The following is a 17,889-nucleotide window of genomic DNA, read 5'->3' on the forward strand; positions in this document are numbered from 1 at the left end:
CCTTCTGTGTCTGCCCCTCCCCCGCTCAGACTGCATCTGTGTCTCTGTGCCTCTCTCTCAGAAATAAACATTAAAAATTAAAAGAACCATTTTGTAATAGACAAGACAGTGAATTGGGCACCTAAACAATAAATGCTGGTATTTTTCTGTTTGATTTAACTAAAAAATTTTTTTATGTTTTTTATTTCTAGGAGAGAGAGAGAGAGAGAGACAGCGCGAGCAGGGGAGGGTCAGAGACAGAGGGAGTCACAGACTGAAACAGGCTCCAGGCTCCGAGCTGGCAGTCAGCACAGAGCCCGACGCGGGGCTCGAACCCATGAACCGCGAGATCATGACCTAAGCGAAAGTCGGACACTTAACCGACTAAGCCACCCAGGCGCCTCTGATTTAACTAAAAAATTTAATGTTTATTTATTATTTTTGAGAGACCGTGCTAGTGGGAGAGGGGCAGAGAGAGAGGAGAGACCGTCTGAAGCAGGCTCCAGGCTCTGTCTAAGCTGCACAGAGCTGGACTTGGGGCTTGAACTCACAAACCAGGAGAACATGACCCAAGGCAAAGTGGGCCCTTAACTGACTGAGCCACCAGTTGCCCCTTTTTGATTTAATTGTTATGATAAATTTAGAAAGTACAAATAGAAAATGTTTAGGTGGTTAATATGATTTTCAGAAATTATAACCAAAACTGTTAAGATGTTTTCACAATTAGAATGTTTGATGACTCTTCATATCAACTTATAGAAAGTCTTTAGTCACTCTTATTTTTACCCTTATTTTTAAAATTTTTATTTATTGTTTTTGAGAGACAGAGAACAAGCAGGGGAGGGGCAGAGCGAGATGGGGACAGAGGATCCAGAGCCTGCTCCCGGCTGACAACAGCCAGCCGGACATGGGGCTTGAATTCAAGAACTGTGAGATGATGACCTGAGCCAAAGTCGGACACCCTACTGACTGAGCCACCCGGGCGCTCCTCTTATGTTTATTTTTAAGCAGCAAATAGATAAAAGTTAAACTCTCTTTTCAACCTTGGGTAGACGTTTCCTTTCATAGCCCTTAGTAATAATCGTAATGGAGAGTTGTGTGTGGACGAAGCCTTTTGAACTAAAGCAGCAAAAATTCAGTAAATCTGTTAAGTATCATTTAAGAAAAACAGGTCACAGTTAAATCTGATTTATTTGGTTTGAAAGAGTAGTTTATTTTCAATAAACACATAGGATTTTATGCCATCTAAGGACTTTCCAAACATATTTGCCAAGATGATTAAACAAAAAAAATGCATCCTTTCTAAAGTATTTTTGAGAAAGTTATCTCTGAAATTAAATCTTGATTTTTTTATATGTATTAAATTATTTTTATTGGTTTAGCAATTTTAGTATTACTGGGAAAGTCATTTTCTCTGCTAATATAGCAGATAGCAAAAGTTTTGGGTTATAGATGCTGAGGATAGTGATATTGCTCACCAAAAAATTTGTGATTTATCTGGAGTTTATGTACTTGTAGATTGATCTGGATACTATCGACGTCAGCAACCTCAACAGGCAGTTTTTGTTTCAAAAGAAACATGTTGGAAGATCAAAGGCCCAGGTAACTTTACTTTTCTTATACCATATCTACTCATTTATATTTTTGCACTTTGACGGATCTTCTCTTTATGATGTCAGATTAATTGGGAGTCTTCAGTAGGAGGGAGAATATAGGGGATGCCACGTCTTTTTTACTTGAGAGATTGTGAAGAATAAAAAGATGTGGGGTAGGGGCGCCTGGGTGGCTCAGTCGGTTAGGCGGCTGACTTCAGCTCTGGTCATGATCTTACAGTTCTTGGGTTCGAGCCCCGCTTCAGGCTCTGTAGTGACAGCTCAGAGCCGGGAGCCTGCTTTGGATTCTGTGTCTCCTTCTCTCTTTGACCCTCCCCTGCTCGAATGTGCACTCGCGCGCTCTCTCTCTCTCTCTCTCTCTCTCTCTCCCCCCCCCTCAAAAAACAAAACATTAAAAAAAAACAAAGATGTGGGGTAAAGGATTTCAAGACTACATCCTCCTGTTTTGATCCTCTAAGGAAACTGTGCTGTCCTCAATCCTGTAAATGGTGTCCCCTTCATATTTAAATTTCTAATTGTTTGCTTAGGATAAGCCTAGTTCCCTGTTCCCTGCAGATTGGCTGCTCCTGTATATTTTGGGGTAAGAGAGTAAGTGTACAGCCCTTGCTCTTGTCCCTTTTAGAAAAAGACGAAGTCCCTGAGGTTCTAGCCACCTTGACCTTTCTTTAGTTCCTTTAATGTTCCATCTTTTTTTTTTAGTGTGTTTTTTTTTTATTTTTGAGAGAGAGAGAGAGAGAGCAGGGAAGGGTCAGAGAGAGAGGGACCCCGGAATCTGAAGCAGGCTCCAGCCCTGAGCTGTCAGCACAGAGCCTGATGCAGGGCTCAAACCCACGAATGTGAGATCATGACCCAAGCCGAAGTTGAAAGCTTTACCGACTGAGCCACCCAGACACCCCTAATGTTCTATCTTGACTAAAGGTCTTAAAACATCTTTTCACTTTGCTTTTCTCCCAGCACTTTTGGCAAACTCCCACTCTTCTTTTCGGTTTTCAAATTTTGGCTTCCTTCTCTAGGGATACACTCTAAATATCTTAGACTAAGACCTTCCTCTCACAACTTCTTTTTTTTTTTTTTTAAAGATTCTTTTAATATATTTAAGTAATCTCTATATCCAACGTGGGGCTTGCGCCTCCGGACCCCAACATTAAGAGTTGCATGTTCTTTCTTGGAACTGAGCCAGCCAGGCACCCCACAATTTCTGCTTTTTCTGTGTATCATTTATCATAGTTTGTAGTTTTCTTTATCTACATGAATAAAATCTACATTGTTTATCTACATTGAAGCCAGAGTCACTTTGGCTTACCAAGTGCTTCATACAATTCCTGGTACATAGAAGATGCTCAGTAAATATTGAATGAATGAACAAGTTAATACCTAGTTACTGCATTTTATATTTTTGCTGAAGTTTGCAAAAATTCACGTAGGTGTGTATATGGGACAGAGCCAGCTCTCCTGTGAATTTATAAATATGTGTATAGTTTAATATTAATGAAATTTTGTCACATTTTTATACTTTTTTAGTTTTTAATATAAGATACGTAAGTAGGTGAAATAGCAGTATTGTTTGGCATAAATTGAACTACAGAGAGGAATGTTGTAGCAATTAAGTTAGTAATTTTAGTGTTTTCGTTTTTCCAGGTTGCCAAAGAAAGTGTACTGCAGTTTTACCCTAAAGCTAATATCATAGCCTACCATGACAGCATCATGAAGTATGTTCTAATTATTATGTTGCAGAATTGTGTTTGTTGTGAGTTAAATTTTCAAGGTATAAGGTATTTTTATTAGTCAGATACATGAGCTTGAAGTCATTCTGCTTTTTAAGAATGGTTTTTCTATCTTAACTGTAAAGAACAAACCAGTGGTTATCAGAGAGCACTTGTGATGAGCACCTGGTGTTGTATGTAAGTGTTGAGTCATTAAATAGCTAATATGTTGTATGTTAACTGAAATTTAAATAAAAACTTGGTAAGAAAAAAATGATTTTCTAGAAAAATTAGAATGTAGTAGCTTGTACTCACATAATAAGTTGTGTTTAAGTTTATATAATGATTTCAAGGAGTTAGTTAAAAGATAAGATATTTTAATACTTTAAATGAGTTACTAGGAAGCTTACAAAGGGCCTTTATTTTTGTTTTAAATAAAGATATAGACAACTATGGAAAATCCTTATATGTGATGATCCAGACTTTTCTAAATATATTGCTCTCATTCTGATTTATTTCATCTGTGGTTTTTTTCAGTTTCAAAGGTTGCTTCCCAAAATATTTGTTTATTTGGACTGTGATTTCTATAATATAACACTAGGAAGTGTGAAGGGGCCATACTGTTCACAGTACATAAATGTGCTCGGATCTCCATGAATGTATAACTTTGGAAGTGTTGGGGCAAAGAAACCCTGGATCTCAATTATTCTATATAGTTGTCGTGTAGCTTAAAAGTAAATGGTATTAAAAATAATGACTTTTCATTTGAGGTCTGGAATTGGAGAAAGTCTTATACTTTCTCATGAAATATGTATCTCCACCTTTTTAATTCTCTGGATGTTTGCTCTGCAGGCTTTTCCATAGCCCTATAACCCCCTTTATCCCGTGTTGCTTTCCCAGGGCTGCTAAAAGCGGAGACCCTGGAGGCCTGAACCCTGCCTGATCTTGACCATGTGAGGTGAAGCCAGAGGCCAGGCATATCCTGGGAATGTGTTCTCTGTATGTTCCCAGGCTGCCCAGAGAGGGCCTGTGTAACCTGTGAAGTCATGCCATCTTTCTGCCAGTTTGAGATCCTGCTCTTGAGCCCTAGGTAGCTGGCCAGAAAGGATGTCTAGTTACTTACAGGGATTAGGGGGAAATAATTTCTCTAAAATCTGCTTAGGATATTTGGAAAAACTCAAATGTATTGTATGACAGAGACTTCTCCCTACTATCAGTTATTTTTGCACTGTTACTTTAATATGCTTTTTAGGACCCTGTATTATGCTGTGAATATCATGTGTAAGGCCAGTTGATTTGGTGACATTTGTTTTATTTTATTTTGTAGCCCTGACTATAATGTGGAATTTTTTCGACAGTTTATATTGGTTATGAATGCTTTAGATAACAGAGGTGAGATTATTTTTAATACATTTAATTTCTAAGTATTTTCCTTCCCCTATAACAAGGCCATTTACACTTTTTTAGTATTATCTGTAGAGAAGTAAGGTTAGGTTTAAAGTTTGCCAGTTGAGGGGCACCTGGGAGACTCAGTCGGTTAAGTGTCCAACTTCGGCTTAGATCATAATCTCACAGTCCATGGGTTTGAGCCCCGCGTCGGGCCCTGTGCTGACAGCTCAGAGCCTGGAGCCTGCTTCAGATTTTGTGTCTCCCTCTCTCACTGTCCCTTCCCCACTTGCTCTCTGTCTCTGTCTCTCAAAATAAAGACATTAAAAAAAATTTTTTTTTAAAGTTTGCCAGTTGATTGTAATTTTAACTAGAACTGGTTCCAGGCAGGAATTTAGCTATCATATACTCCGCTATTCTACCAAAAGGTGTGAAGATAGAAGTTGTTAAAATTGCTAAAGAGGGTGACTACATTTGGTATGTGGGTGTGTGCTTGTTTCAGAGTATCCCATCACTTAAGCACAGTGTGACTTCCTTCATTTACATGGAGATCTAAGAAATGTCATGCCTGCATCTCACCAAGACCAATTAAATCAGACTCAGTAGGGACTGAACATCATAATTTTTCAAAGTTTCCCACGTGATTCTAAAGTGCAATCAGGGCTGTAAAACCATGGATTTGAGAATGTGGTAGCAGGGTGTCAAAGTTAGCATAGATGCCATGGATCTTGAATTATTTTAGGTATGGCTGGTGCTATAAAATAAAATACCAGCTTAGAGTCTATTTAGATGTACACATTTGAGACCATTTAAGCTTTTCACAGTAGGGGGTGATGTTTCTTACAATTAAGTATTGTATAGCCAGTCATTCTTCCACATATAGAACAACATGTGTGGAGTGGTTTGTAACAATTTTGAGCCAGAAACACCAAAAAAAGACACAGTAGCAGAGAAAGGGTCAGAATGGCTTACTAGACTCCTCGTTACTCCCTTTCCTTAAACTGCCTTAATAGTTCCAAGTTGATATTCCGCATTCTCCTTTCATTGCCATACATTACCAAATAATTTTATTAGAAAAATAGTAAGTTAAGGACTCAGAACACATTGAAATAATACTTTAGCCAAGATTAATAGAGTAGGCACAGCTATAGAAGAGAAAGGTGACACTTTGGAATTTAAAAATTATTTATAGGGTTGCTTTTCTTGAAGTAAATTTGTGATACAAATTCCTTATGTTTGGAATTTTGCTAGCAAATGTCTCTCATGTAACAGTTTTATTACTCTGGTCATAGCTATAAGAAAATTTCATATAAAAGTTAGTTTGGGTGTCATCCTAATTAAAGATAACTGATTCCCCCCTCCCCCAATCAGCTCCTGCTAACTAGTGTTTTTCTTCCAGCTGCTCGCAACCATGTTAATAGGATGTGTCTGGCAGCTGATGTTCCTCTTATTGAGAGTGGAACTGCTGGTTACCTTGGGCAGGTAACTACCATCAAAAAGGTAAAATAAGTTTGTTTACTTCCCAAATATTTGCCATCTTAAGGAGGGAAGAAGTAAACTTTGGATTTACATGATATGGGTTCGTTAGCATCCAACATGTGGGGATTTTTGTGTTCTTATAAAACTACTATATCAAGTAATAAAAAGTATTATAACTAGAGATTGTATATTAAAATTATTAGACTGGTAAACATAGTAAAATTGCCTTTTAAAATTATTTGTAACTGAGACTACATGTCATGCTGTAGTTGATATATGATGAAACTGCTTTCTGCAGAGTTATTTTTTATCTAAAGTCTAGGTTTATAGATCTGAAGAGTACTTTGAAAGTTTTTGGTGTATTTGTGGAATGTTTCACAAATGTTTCATTTCAATGTTTCAAATGTTTAGATGAAGCTAGAGAATAATAGAGTACCTGTGGACTCATAACCGAGTTTTGTAAAGTGCAGCATTGTGATCTTTTCTCTTTTAGTTCTTTTAGGAAATTAGATACATTTGAAAAATCATTTTACAGGTTTTGAAACCGAAAGGAATTACACTCGGCTTAATTTGCTATTTTTGTCCATTATTTGGCAGTTGAAAATTGTGACTGTGCTTCATTTGTTTTAGCTGATAAATACTACTCTTGGAAGCTTATTTAGTATCATTCTACAAAGACTGTTGTAAATATCAATGTGTGTTAAATTTTAGTTGAATCAGTGGAATCCTTCAGGATCTATTCATAGGTCAAAACAGTAGTTCTCTTTTTTTCTATTGTGATTTGAGGGATGGCTGCCCCCAAGAAAGCTTATTCAGAGGACACCAGAAATGGTATTACGGAAAAAAAACCTGGGTCTGCTGCCATTTGTGTTAAAACACTATTTGCCAGGTTTAGTTCTTTTTTTTAAGGTTCCTTTTTGAGAGAGTGAGAAAGTGCATGTGTGAGCCAGTGGGGAAGGGGCAGAGAGAGGATCCATGTGGGCTCTGTGTTGACCGCAGAAAGCCGGATATGGGGCTCCAACTCAGAAACTGAGATCATGACCTCAGCTGAAGTTATACTGAGCCACCCAGGCTCCCCTAAAGTTTTGGTTCTTTAACCATTATTAGAAAGACATTGCTTATTAACGTGACCCTAAGATACTAGTATGTGTTAAGACTGAGGTTGAGAATTGCTCAAATGAGGAATATTCACTTGATGGTTTTGAAAAATTGTTATATGTACCATAGACTTTTTCCAAGGATTCCTTATGGTGCAAATTAAAATGTAAGCCTAAATGAATTCTTCCTGAAGCCAGAATTGCACTATATGTTAACTAAAATTTTAAAAAATAAAATGCAAAAAAAAAAAGAAATGTAACTCTAGATCAACAAAATGAAGAGTGTTTGGTTTGGTAATAATCAGGAATTTTGTGTATCTAGGTAGTTCCTGAAAGTAATAATTATTTTTAATTTGCCGAAAGGCAAAATTTAATTTGCCTTTTGTACCAAATTTTGTACCAGAATTTAATTTGCTTAGTTTTTAGGAGATTATAAGGTAATATGAATATAGTGGATAATATTTAAATAATGGAGGTCCACACATTTGACAGATAATTGGTTAGAAAGCTGTTGTTTGTTTTTCTAGTAAATTTTCTTTTATTTAGTATGAACGTAAGTGTTAAGGTAAACTTGTATTAGATATTCAGGTGCAATAATTTTCTTTGGCTTGCTGTAAGTGGTGCTCACTGGGCCAGGAGTCAGAGAAATCCTGGCTTACACTTATCTGTGAGTGTGATTGATTCACTTCACATTTGTTATAGTTCCTCGTCTGTGAAGTTAGAATTTTGGAGTCACTAATATTTTAAAATTTCCTTGACAGTGTAAAACCCAGTTGGAATGTAGATGAATGAATGTTTATGATGATATTCCTCAATAATGTTCAAAAACTACCATCATGGGGTAAATGAATGTTTTTCTCATATTCTGATTTTGCAGGGTGTAACTGAGTGTTATGAGTGTCATCCCAAACCTACCCAGAGAACTTTTCCTGGCTGTACAATTCGTAACACACCTTCAGAACCTATTCATTGCATCGTTTGGGCAAAGTATTTGTTCAAGTAAGAGTATATATATTTCTGGGTATATTTTCAATACTCGTGATAGGAAAGGGGCCGTTTTTATTTAAATCTCGTGGAGTGATTACGATGAATATTCTTTTATTTATTTATTTTTAAAGAGTTTATTTATTTTGAGAGAGAGCATGAGCTGGAGAGGGGCAGAGAGGGAGGGAGGGAGGCAGGGAGAGACTCTCAAGCAAGCTCTGTGCTGTCAGCCCAGAGCCCAGTGTGGTGCTCTAACTCATGAGCTGTGAGATTATGACTGGAGCCAAAATCAAGAATTAGACACTTAACTGACTGAGCCACCCAGGCTCCCTTCAATGAATATTCTTTTAAATATGGTGGAGACATTTTGGTACATTAAATTCAGTCAACATAGCATGCCTGTTTTTAACTCAGTGGTTAAAAAATAGTGGAAATTAAAATTCTTTGCAGTGTTTATGAAAGTACTACATATGAAACTTGGATGCACTGAATATGGTAGTTGGAAAAAAAATTTTAGGCTTACATACTTGGAGAAAGATGAACTTTTTTTATTTAATTTTTTTTATGTTTTATTTATTTCTGAGAGAGAGAGAGAGAGACAGCATGAGCAGGGGAGGGTCAGAGAGAGAGGGAGATACAGAATCTGAAACAAGCTCCAGGCTCTGAGCTAGCTGTCAGCACAGAGCCCAACACGGGGCTCGAACCCACAAACCGTGAGATCATGATTTGAGCCGAAGTCGGACGCTTAACTGACTGAGCCATCCAGGTGCCCCGAAAGATGAACGTTAATGAGCTAAGGATCCAACTTAGATTAGAAAAAGACAGGATAAACTCAAAGAAATTAGCAAGAAGGATATAATTGAGATAAGAGGGAAAAAATATTTTGTTGAGTTTGATCATGAAAAGGAGAGGAGAGATTAATAACTAAATGGGGAATGTAATCTTAGCACAGATTTAAATGATAGTAAAGAATAAAAGGATGTTAATAAAAAGACCATGCCAGTATACTGAAAATTTTATTGATCTGGAAAAGTTCATTTTTAAAAACTTAGTAGAGAGACAGAGATAGAGCACAAGTCGGGGTGGGGCAGAGAGAGGAGACACAGAATCTGAAGCAGGCTCCAGGCTCTGAGCTGTCAGCATGGAGCGTGATGTTAGGCTCAGACTCACAAAATGTAAGATCATGACCTGAGCTGAAGTTGGACGCTTAACCGACTGAACCACCCAGGCGTCCCCAAAATGCAATACCTCTTAGTTTGTATTAATGGGACGCTGGTGTCTTTGATAACAAAACCAGTTAAGGCCATTATGGAATAAAAGGAAAATTTCAGGACATTGTCATTTATAAATACAGATGCAAAAATCCTATACAAAGTATTTGTGTACAAATCTAGAATTGTGTAAGACAAAAAGTATACCACTACTAGGTTATATTTATTCCAAGAATATAAGCATAATTTAAAACATGTCATTCACTTCATTAAGAAAATAAAGAGAAACTGGATAGCCTTCATAGATGCAGAAAAAGCATATGGTAAAATTTAGCAAACACCCATTCATGACAAAAATTGTTTTGAAGTAATCTCTATACCCAGCATGGGGCTTGAATTTACAACCCCCAAGCTCAAGAGTCGCACGCTCCACCAGTTGAGCCAGCCAGGTGTCCCCTCGTGACAAAAATTGTTAATAAAATATGAAGAAAACTTTCTATTAACCTGATAAAAGATACCTTTTACAAACCTACGGCAAACACTGGTTTTCGGGGAGCCTGGCTAGCTCAGTAAAGCATGCAATGCGACCTTTAATCTCCAGGTTGTGAATTCAAGCCCCACCTTGGGCATGGAGCCTCGTTAAATTAAACAAGCAAACACTGATTTTCTTTATTTTTTAATTAAGGTATAATGTATATGCATTCAGAAGCGTATACAAATAATGATATAACGATGAAATTTCACAAAAAATATACTTGTAGGCCTTATTTAGCAAACTTTTTTCTTTTTAACAGATTTTAGAATGGTTTCAGATTTACAGAAAAATTGGAAAGATAGAGTTCCCACACCCAGTTTTCTCTATTAGCATATATGATACACATGTAACAATCATTGAGCCACTATTAGTAACTTTATTATTAACTGGCCTTCATAGTTTAGAGAGTCCTTCGTTTTTACCCACTGTCCCTTTTCTGTTCCAGGATACCATATTACCATTAGTTGTCTATCATGTCTCTTTAGGCCTCCTTTGGCTGTGACAGTTTCTCAGACTTTCCTCGTTTTTGATGACCTTGATAGTCTGGAGGAGTACTGGTCGGGTATTTTGTAGGATGCCCCACTATTGAAACTTTTTTTCATGATACTATCATTTTCAGCTATTGAGAGGGAAATCAAAGAGGTAGGTAAATTGCCATTTTCATCACATCTTATGAAGGCTATATTATTGATAAGATTTATGACTGTTAATGTCAGCCTTGGCCACTTAGCTAAGGTAGTGTTTGTCAGGTTTCTCCATTGTAAAGTTTCTTGCTTTTTTAATGTTTATTTATTTTTGAAAGAGGAGACAGTGAGCGGGGAAGGGGCAGAAAGAGAGGGAAACACAGAAACCGAAGCAGGCTCCAGGCTCTGAGCTGTCAACACAGAGCCCAGTGCAGGGCTTGAACTCACTAGCCATGAGATCATGACCTGAGCCTAAGTCGGACACTTAACTGACGGAGCCACCCAGGTGCCCCTCCCACCCCCACTTTCTATATTGTACCGTGCTCTTTGGAAGGAAGTCACTGTATACAGTCTGCACCTAAGGAATGGGAGCTGTGTTCTATTTCCTTGAGGGCAGTATATCTAGTTCTTATGCCTAGGTTTGTCTCTTCTCACCCATTTATTGATTTATTCAATCATTTACATCAATGTGGGCTCATTTAATATATTTTATACTTAGAGTTATAATCCAATAGGGTATTTTGTTGCTTAGATTGTTCTGACTTTGGCCATTGGGAGCTGTTTTCTGTTGGCTCTGTGCTCTTAGACATACTGCCATCAGCGTGTGGTGGGGTTTGGGGAGCAATTCCTTGCTTTCTGGTACTAGAAGATGCTCCAGGCTCATCATGTCTATTTCCTGCCATCGTATCAGGCCTTTCTCCAAGGAGCCCTGGTTTCCTTTTATTGAAGAATGGCATTAGAAACCCGGATAATGCGGGGTGCCTGGGTGGCTTAGTCGGTTAAGCGTCCGACTTTCGCTCAGGTCATGATCTCGCGGTTCGTGGGTTTGAGCCCCGCATCGGGCTCTATGCTGACTGCCAGCTCAGAGCCTGGAGCCTGTTTCAGAGTCTGTGACTCCCTCTCTCTCTGGCCCTCCCCTGCTCACGCTGTCTCTCTCTCTCTCCTAGAAATAAATAAAACATTAAAAAAAAAAAAAAGAAACCCGGATAATGCTTGCCATTGCTATTAGGTATCATTTCTTTTAGGCCCTCTTAGCCAACAGAGCAAAAAATCTTTTTATACTAATCTGTATATATATACACACAGATTTACAAACATATCTGTATCTTACCATCTATCTATCTATATTAAGCTAAAGATGAATTCATACTGGTGTCTCTCCGAACTCTAGTCCATTACTACGTGGATCGTTTTAGCTTCCTCCCCTTGCTTGTCTGCACACTCCCAATAGTCAGAAACCTCCATTATTTACCATTCATATGCTTAATGCAAGCATTATTTTAAGGATAAATATTATAAAGCATCTCCTTTGTAATCCAAGATGGCATGAGGATGCCATTACTGCTGCTGCTATTTGGTGTTGTAATAAAGATCCTAGCCAGCATAATAAAAAGAAAATGTAGAATTAAGAATTGGGAAAGGAAGAAAACAAACCATTGTTGTTTCCATACTGTATAGTTACCTCCATGAAAAGCTCCAAAGAATCTATAGACAAATTATTAGAAATAATGACAGTTTAGCAACATGGCCAACTAAAAGACTGCATTTCTGTCTATATACATTATCATGCAGTTAGAAAATATAAAAGTAGATAAGTCACTATAAAAGCATATAATTAAATATTAAAGGTAATTAAATGTGAAGCATCAGAAAACTTGAAATACCTGAGAATAAATCTTAAGATTTGTAAGACCCAATATGGAAAACTAGTGAGTACTCGAACATAAAAGGAAGTATAAAAGGAAAGTATGTGTCATTGATCTCCCAAGTTGATCTATAGATTCAAATGTAATTCCAAATAAAATCTCATCAGGGCTTTTAGTAGAATTCATTCAGCTGATTGTAAAATTTATGTCGAGAATAAGGCCTAAACAAACATTCCTGGAGAAGAGTAAGTTGAGGTGACTTGTTCTAATGGGTGTCAAGGTTTAATAAAAGCTAAAAGTAACTTACAGTGTGTGGCTGGTGCAGAGATAGGAAAACAGACCATTGGGACAGTGCAGAACTCATGACCAAGGTTGCATAGGAGATCCCAGATGAAAGAAGGGATTAAGTAAAAGGTAGGACAATTCATTATCAATGTGGAAAAATATTATATTCTTTACTTAAAATAGTATATAAAAATTAAATCTAGATGGATTAAGTATTTAGATGTGAAAGGAAAAACCAAATCTTTATAATAAAGGGGGGAAATCTTTAGCCTTGGAGTTAGGGAACAACTTCTCAAGACAAAGTACTAACCGTAAAAGAAAACCTTGATTCATTCAAATTCATTAAATGTCTTATGAAAAGACATTATATATGAGAAAATGTTTGCAACACAAAGTCAACTAAAAATTATGATTGTAGGACATATTCCTGTAATGAGTAAGAAAAAGAAAACCTGACAAAATAATGTGAACAGGAACTTTTCCCTTCAAGGGAAACCCAAATAGGCAATAAGCAAATGAAGATATGTTCAATTTTATGACTAACTTGGAAAATTAAGAATAAAATCACAATAAGATACCTTTTTATACTCAGTAGTTTCACAAGACATTAGAGAAGAAGCAAAGTGATAGGAGCTCTTACATGCCGTTGTGTGGATGAAAATTGGTACAGTGACTTTCAGAAGCAAGTGGACTCGTAAAGTGTATCAGGAACTTTGAGATGATTGCCTTTTTTTTCCAATTCTGTGAAGGATTCCTCCAACAAGATACCTTTCTTATATGTCAAGTACTTGAGAAAAGGACGTTTAGCCACCCAGGCATCCCTGCTCACCTGTCTCTTGATCAAAGATTTAAATGTAGGAATTTGCAGTGCCAAGATAATAGGAATGAATATAGGTCTACAAAATTTAGCCTGCCTTGTGTTATGGTTGAAATGAGGATTCAAACTATCTAAACAGGTTGCTTTAATGCTTTTAAGTTTATGAAATATAATTTATCAATTATTTATTATTCATTTCTCCTAAAGATTTAGAATATTCTTAATTAGTTGTTTTGGGGGGAAATAAGAAAAGTAAAGGTTTGTTAATAGTATTTTATTGTACATAAATATTTCCTGCTCTTTTTATATAGCCAGTTGTTTGGGGAAGAAGATGCTGATCAAGAAGTATCCCCTGACAGAGCTGACCCTGAAGCTTCCTGTGAGTAGACTGGGATATGTCCTCTTATTTAGTGAGCACTACCTTTATTTTGCTAGCTTAATATTGATAGCATAAGAGGAGAAAAAAATTGCTGTTATGTGTTAGATAGTATATTACACGTTTAAGAGAGAGAGGGAGAGGTGCCTGAGCGGCTCAGTCGGTTAAGCGTCCGACTTCAGCTCAGGTCATGATCTCATGGTTCGTAAGTTTGAACCCCACATCCAGCTCTGTGCTGACAGCCCGGAGCCTGGAGTCTGCTTTGGATTCTGTGTCTCCCTTTCTCTTTTCCCCTCCCCCATTCTCTCTCTCTCTCTCTCTCTCTCTCTCTCTCTCTCTCTCTCTCTCTCTCAAAAATAAATAAACATTTAAAAAGAGGGAGAGAGAATCCCAAGCAGGCCCCCTGATGTCGATGCAGAGCCCCACACAGGGATGGAAGCCACCAACAGTGAGATCATGACCTGAGCTGAAATCAAGAGCCAGACTCTTACCTGAGTCACTTAGGCACCCCGTATTCTTCCATCTTTGAAACAGTGTTTTAATAAGTGAGTAGTCCTGTTTTACTACTAAAGACAAGGTGCAGAGAAATTTCACGAATGTAGTAAGTAGAGCTGAGAGTTGTTTTCAGATCTGATTACAAGTCAGTACTTGTAATCTAAACTGCTCTATATTTGGCCTTCAGAAACTGAGGGAGGAAAAGATGCTGATGAGCATATTATTTTCCTTTCTCTTTGAACTCAGATTGGGTCATGTGTAGGTGACTTCCGTGAATGACTTTTTTCTCCAAAGGTAGCTGAGAGCTTAGCTTTACATTTATTACAGTTGAAAATGAAATAGTGTTTGTTTTGTAGGGGAACCAATGGAAGCTGAAGCCAGAGCCAGAGCATCTAACGAAGATGGTGACATTAAACGTATTTCCACTAAAGAATGGGCTAAATCAACTGGATATGATCCGGTTAAACTTTTTACGAAGGTTCAGTTTGTTTTCTTTATAATTATGGATAGACTTACTTTGTTTTAAAGTAGTACATGAAATTGAAATATGCTTCTTTTAATGCTTAATGATATCTTAATAAGTTGATTGATGTCATCAGGATAATTGTGTCTTAAAATTTTAGCTCTCATGTTAAATCAGTATCTTCATAGGAATTAAAATTGGAGGCTCGCTTATACACTCGTCTGCTTTCCTTCCCTCACTTTCACTGAACTTTTTAGTTTTCCTTATAATTGACCTTTGGGTCCTGCTATTTCTTGTCTTCTGTCCTTTTCCTGCTCAAATCTCCTGGGAATTTGACATGTACTAAATTGCTCTTCAATCCCTAATCTGCTTGTTCTTGGCTGAATCCCTCTTCATTAGTACATATTTGCCTGCTGAATATTTTTAGAGAAATCTACAGGACTTTTAATTGGCTCTGTCTAATTGTAGCCCAGGTAGGTCTTCGTGTCTGTGTTTAAAAGTCTTTTTACTTCTTTTGCTTTTACTCCCCAGCAAGTTTATCATAATGGACACTTGAAGATTTCTCAGCTTTTCTTAAAGTGCCTGTATACTCTAAACATCCTCACTGAGCAGATGATAAATTAAGGAAATATTAACAGGTTTGAAGCCATTCCACAAAATGTACCTGTTCAGAGAGTGTCCCACTTCATGCACATTCTTTTCCCTTCTGCTGCTTGAGAGCTCTCTTTTGGAGTAAAGAAAATACTTTTCCTTCCCCTGTACCTTAGTCTTATACTACTTATTTTTCACTATATCTTGCCAATTTACTTACAGTATGTTTTGGTGTGGATCTGCTTTTGTTGATTTTGATGGGCATTCTTGTCTTCCCTGGATCTGAATATCTATTTCCTTTACCAGATTAGGGAACTGTTACTTCTTCAGATACATTTTCTGCCCCCTTTTCTCTCTCCTCTTCTGGGACTCCTATAATACAAATATTAATTATGTTTAATGGAGTCACTCAGTACTCTTAAGTACTATTTTCATTTTGCATAATTCTTTTTTCTCTTTTGCTCAGCTTGATTACTTTCCATTACTCTTTCAGGTAACTAATGTGTTCCTCTGCTTCTTCCATCCTGCTGTTCATTCCACCAAATGTGTTCTCATTTTTGTGGTTTCTGAAGATTTTTTCTGATCCTTTTTTGTCTCATGTTATTAGTTTTGATATATACCGTTAGGTTTGTATATATCTTCTGCATGTAGCAGTCTGTTGAAGTTGTTGGTTTAAGTTTAACCCCATTCTTTATGCCACTTCTCCACAACTTTTAGTTATATATTTTATACCTTTTATTTTCTGAGTTCCATGGCTTTCTATAGAAATACTCATTTTTTTACTGCTTTTGTGTTTTCTGCTTTCATTCTGTCACTTTTGATCTCTCCCGTTCAGAGTCCCTTTTAATATTTCTTACAGGGCTGATTTAGTGGTCATGAACTCCTTTAGATTTGGTTTGTCTGGACACTCTTGATCTCTCCTATTCTGAACGATAGTCTTCCTCTAGTATTCTTGGCTGTGGATTTTTCCCATTCAACTCTTTAAGCATATCATGTCACTCCCTCTGGCTTGCAAAGTTTCTGCTGAAAAATCTTGTAGCCTTATGGAGTTTTCCTTGTAAGTTACTGTCTTTTTTTCTTGCTGCTTCTGAAATTTTTCTTTATCACTATATTCTGCTGATTTAATTTCTCATCTTAGTCTTAGTGTTTTCTCTCTTTCCTTCATCCTGATCTTTCCTAGCTCTTTCTGTCTGCTTTCCAACTTGCACAGGTCCCGCTGTCCTAAATAAATGGCCTACTACTCTCTTGGGTTTATATTTCCTCTCTTTTCCTCAGTGCAAGAGATGTCATAGATTGACTTTTTTTTTTTAAGTTTCTTTATTTTGAGAGACCAAGCGCATAAGTGGGGGAGAGGCAGAGAGAGAATCCCAAGCAGACTGCACTGTCAATGTGGAGGGAGATGCAGGGCTCAAACACATGAACTGTGAGATCATGATCTGAGCTAAAATCAAGAGTCGGACGCTTAACTGACTGAGCCACCCAGGTGCTCCTGGTTGACTCTTAAACCTGTTGCGTTTAATTCCTCATTGCAGCCTTTTCTTTGGAAAATGGATTTTCATTGTGCTTAAAATGTACTTTATAATGGATAATGACAAAATTTTCTAAACTGGTGTCTGTATGTATACCTATTTCCATTCCAGTTTGAGCAACAGTTGAATGCCAACATAATCTGAAGTACATCTCCAGTCTGTTTAGTAGGTAACTAAGCATCTGCTATGTGCCAGTCACCACTCTGACAGGAGATAGGGTGGTGAACAAGACAGAAAATAGGGCCCCAGCTCTTTGTAGGTAACTCATACTTCAAAGGGAAAGTTAAACATTGAACAAGTAATATATTCAGAATGTTGTGATACTAAGTTCAGATGTATTGGAACCCTTTAATATTAAGTAGACTTAACCTACATATTATTTAACGTTATTAGACCTAGTAAGAGGGTTCAAAAGGGACTTTCCAGAGGATGTGATATTTCAACCCAAGATTATAAAGAATAGGGATGGGGATAAGAATGCTACATACACAAAGAAAGCCTCAGGTTGAAAAACTGAAACAGTTCTCATTAAAGGGGAAAGCAGTAAGAGAGCTGGAAACATAAGCCGAGGCTGGATCAGGCAGGACTTCCTAGGTCATGACAAGGATGTTATGCAAGGGCACTGGGAATCCATTCAGAAGTACTCTACAGGATCACTATGAGGATATAGCCAGTATGCTGTGCACTCTACGACCTGATGGTTCCAACTGTAGTCAGGATGGGAAGTTGTCTTCTGGGGTTGTGCAGTGGTGTACCCGGAGTACAGCCCATCTGTATTCCCAGTGTAGTGTGGAGAAAAAGATTCCACAGGACTTAGAATATTTAAGGTGAGGAACAGTGAAGAACAAGAATGATAACTGGTTTCCTGTTGGGCAGCAGAATGAACAGGATGCCATTCTCTGAGATTGGTAAGGTGGGAAGCAGGTGGGTTGCGTAGGGGTTAGAGGACAGAAGACAGTAGAGTCAATTTTGAGATTCCTGTGGAATATTAGAGTAAGGACAGGTGATTCTAAAGGC

The 17,889-nt window shown here is 37.5% G+C and overlaps 1 protein-coding gene across 1 annotated transcript in view; it reads left to right on the forward strand.

The window, feature by feature from the left end:
• UBA2 (ubiquitin like modifier activating enzyme 2) overlaps positions 1-17,889 on the forward strand; it is a 33,821-nt gene that overhangs the window by 1,341 nt on the left and 14,591 nt on the right. The window contains exons 2-8 of the mRNA XM_077754665.1: positions 1,498-1,581; positions 3,231-3,301; positions 4,623-4,687; positions 6,081-6,181; positions 8,135-8,256; positions 13,730-13,797; positions 14,646-14,767. Coding sequence (XP_077610791.1) covers positions 1,498-1,581; positions 3,231-3,301; positions 4,623-4,687; positions 6,081-6,181; positions 8,135-8,256; positions 13,730-13,797; positions 14,646-14,767 — 633 coding nt within the window. The remainder of the gene's footprint in view (positions 1-1,497; positions 1,582-3,230; positions 3,302-4,622; positions 4,688-6,080; positions 6,182-8,134; positions 8,257-13,729; positions 13,798-14,645; positions 14,768-17,889) is intronic.

The sequence above is a fragment of the Crocuta crocuta genome, unplaced genomic scaffold, assembly GCF_008692635.1.
Source record: "Crocuta crocuta isolate KB4526 unplaced genomic scaffold, BGI_CrCroc_1.0 scaffold121, whole genome shotgun sequence".
Taxonomy (NCBI): Eukaryota; Metazoa; Chordata; class Mammalia; order Carnivora; family Hyaenidae; genus Crocuta; species Crocuta crocuta.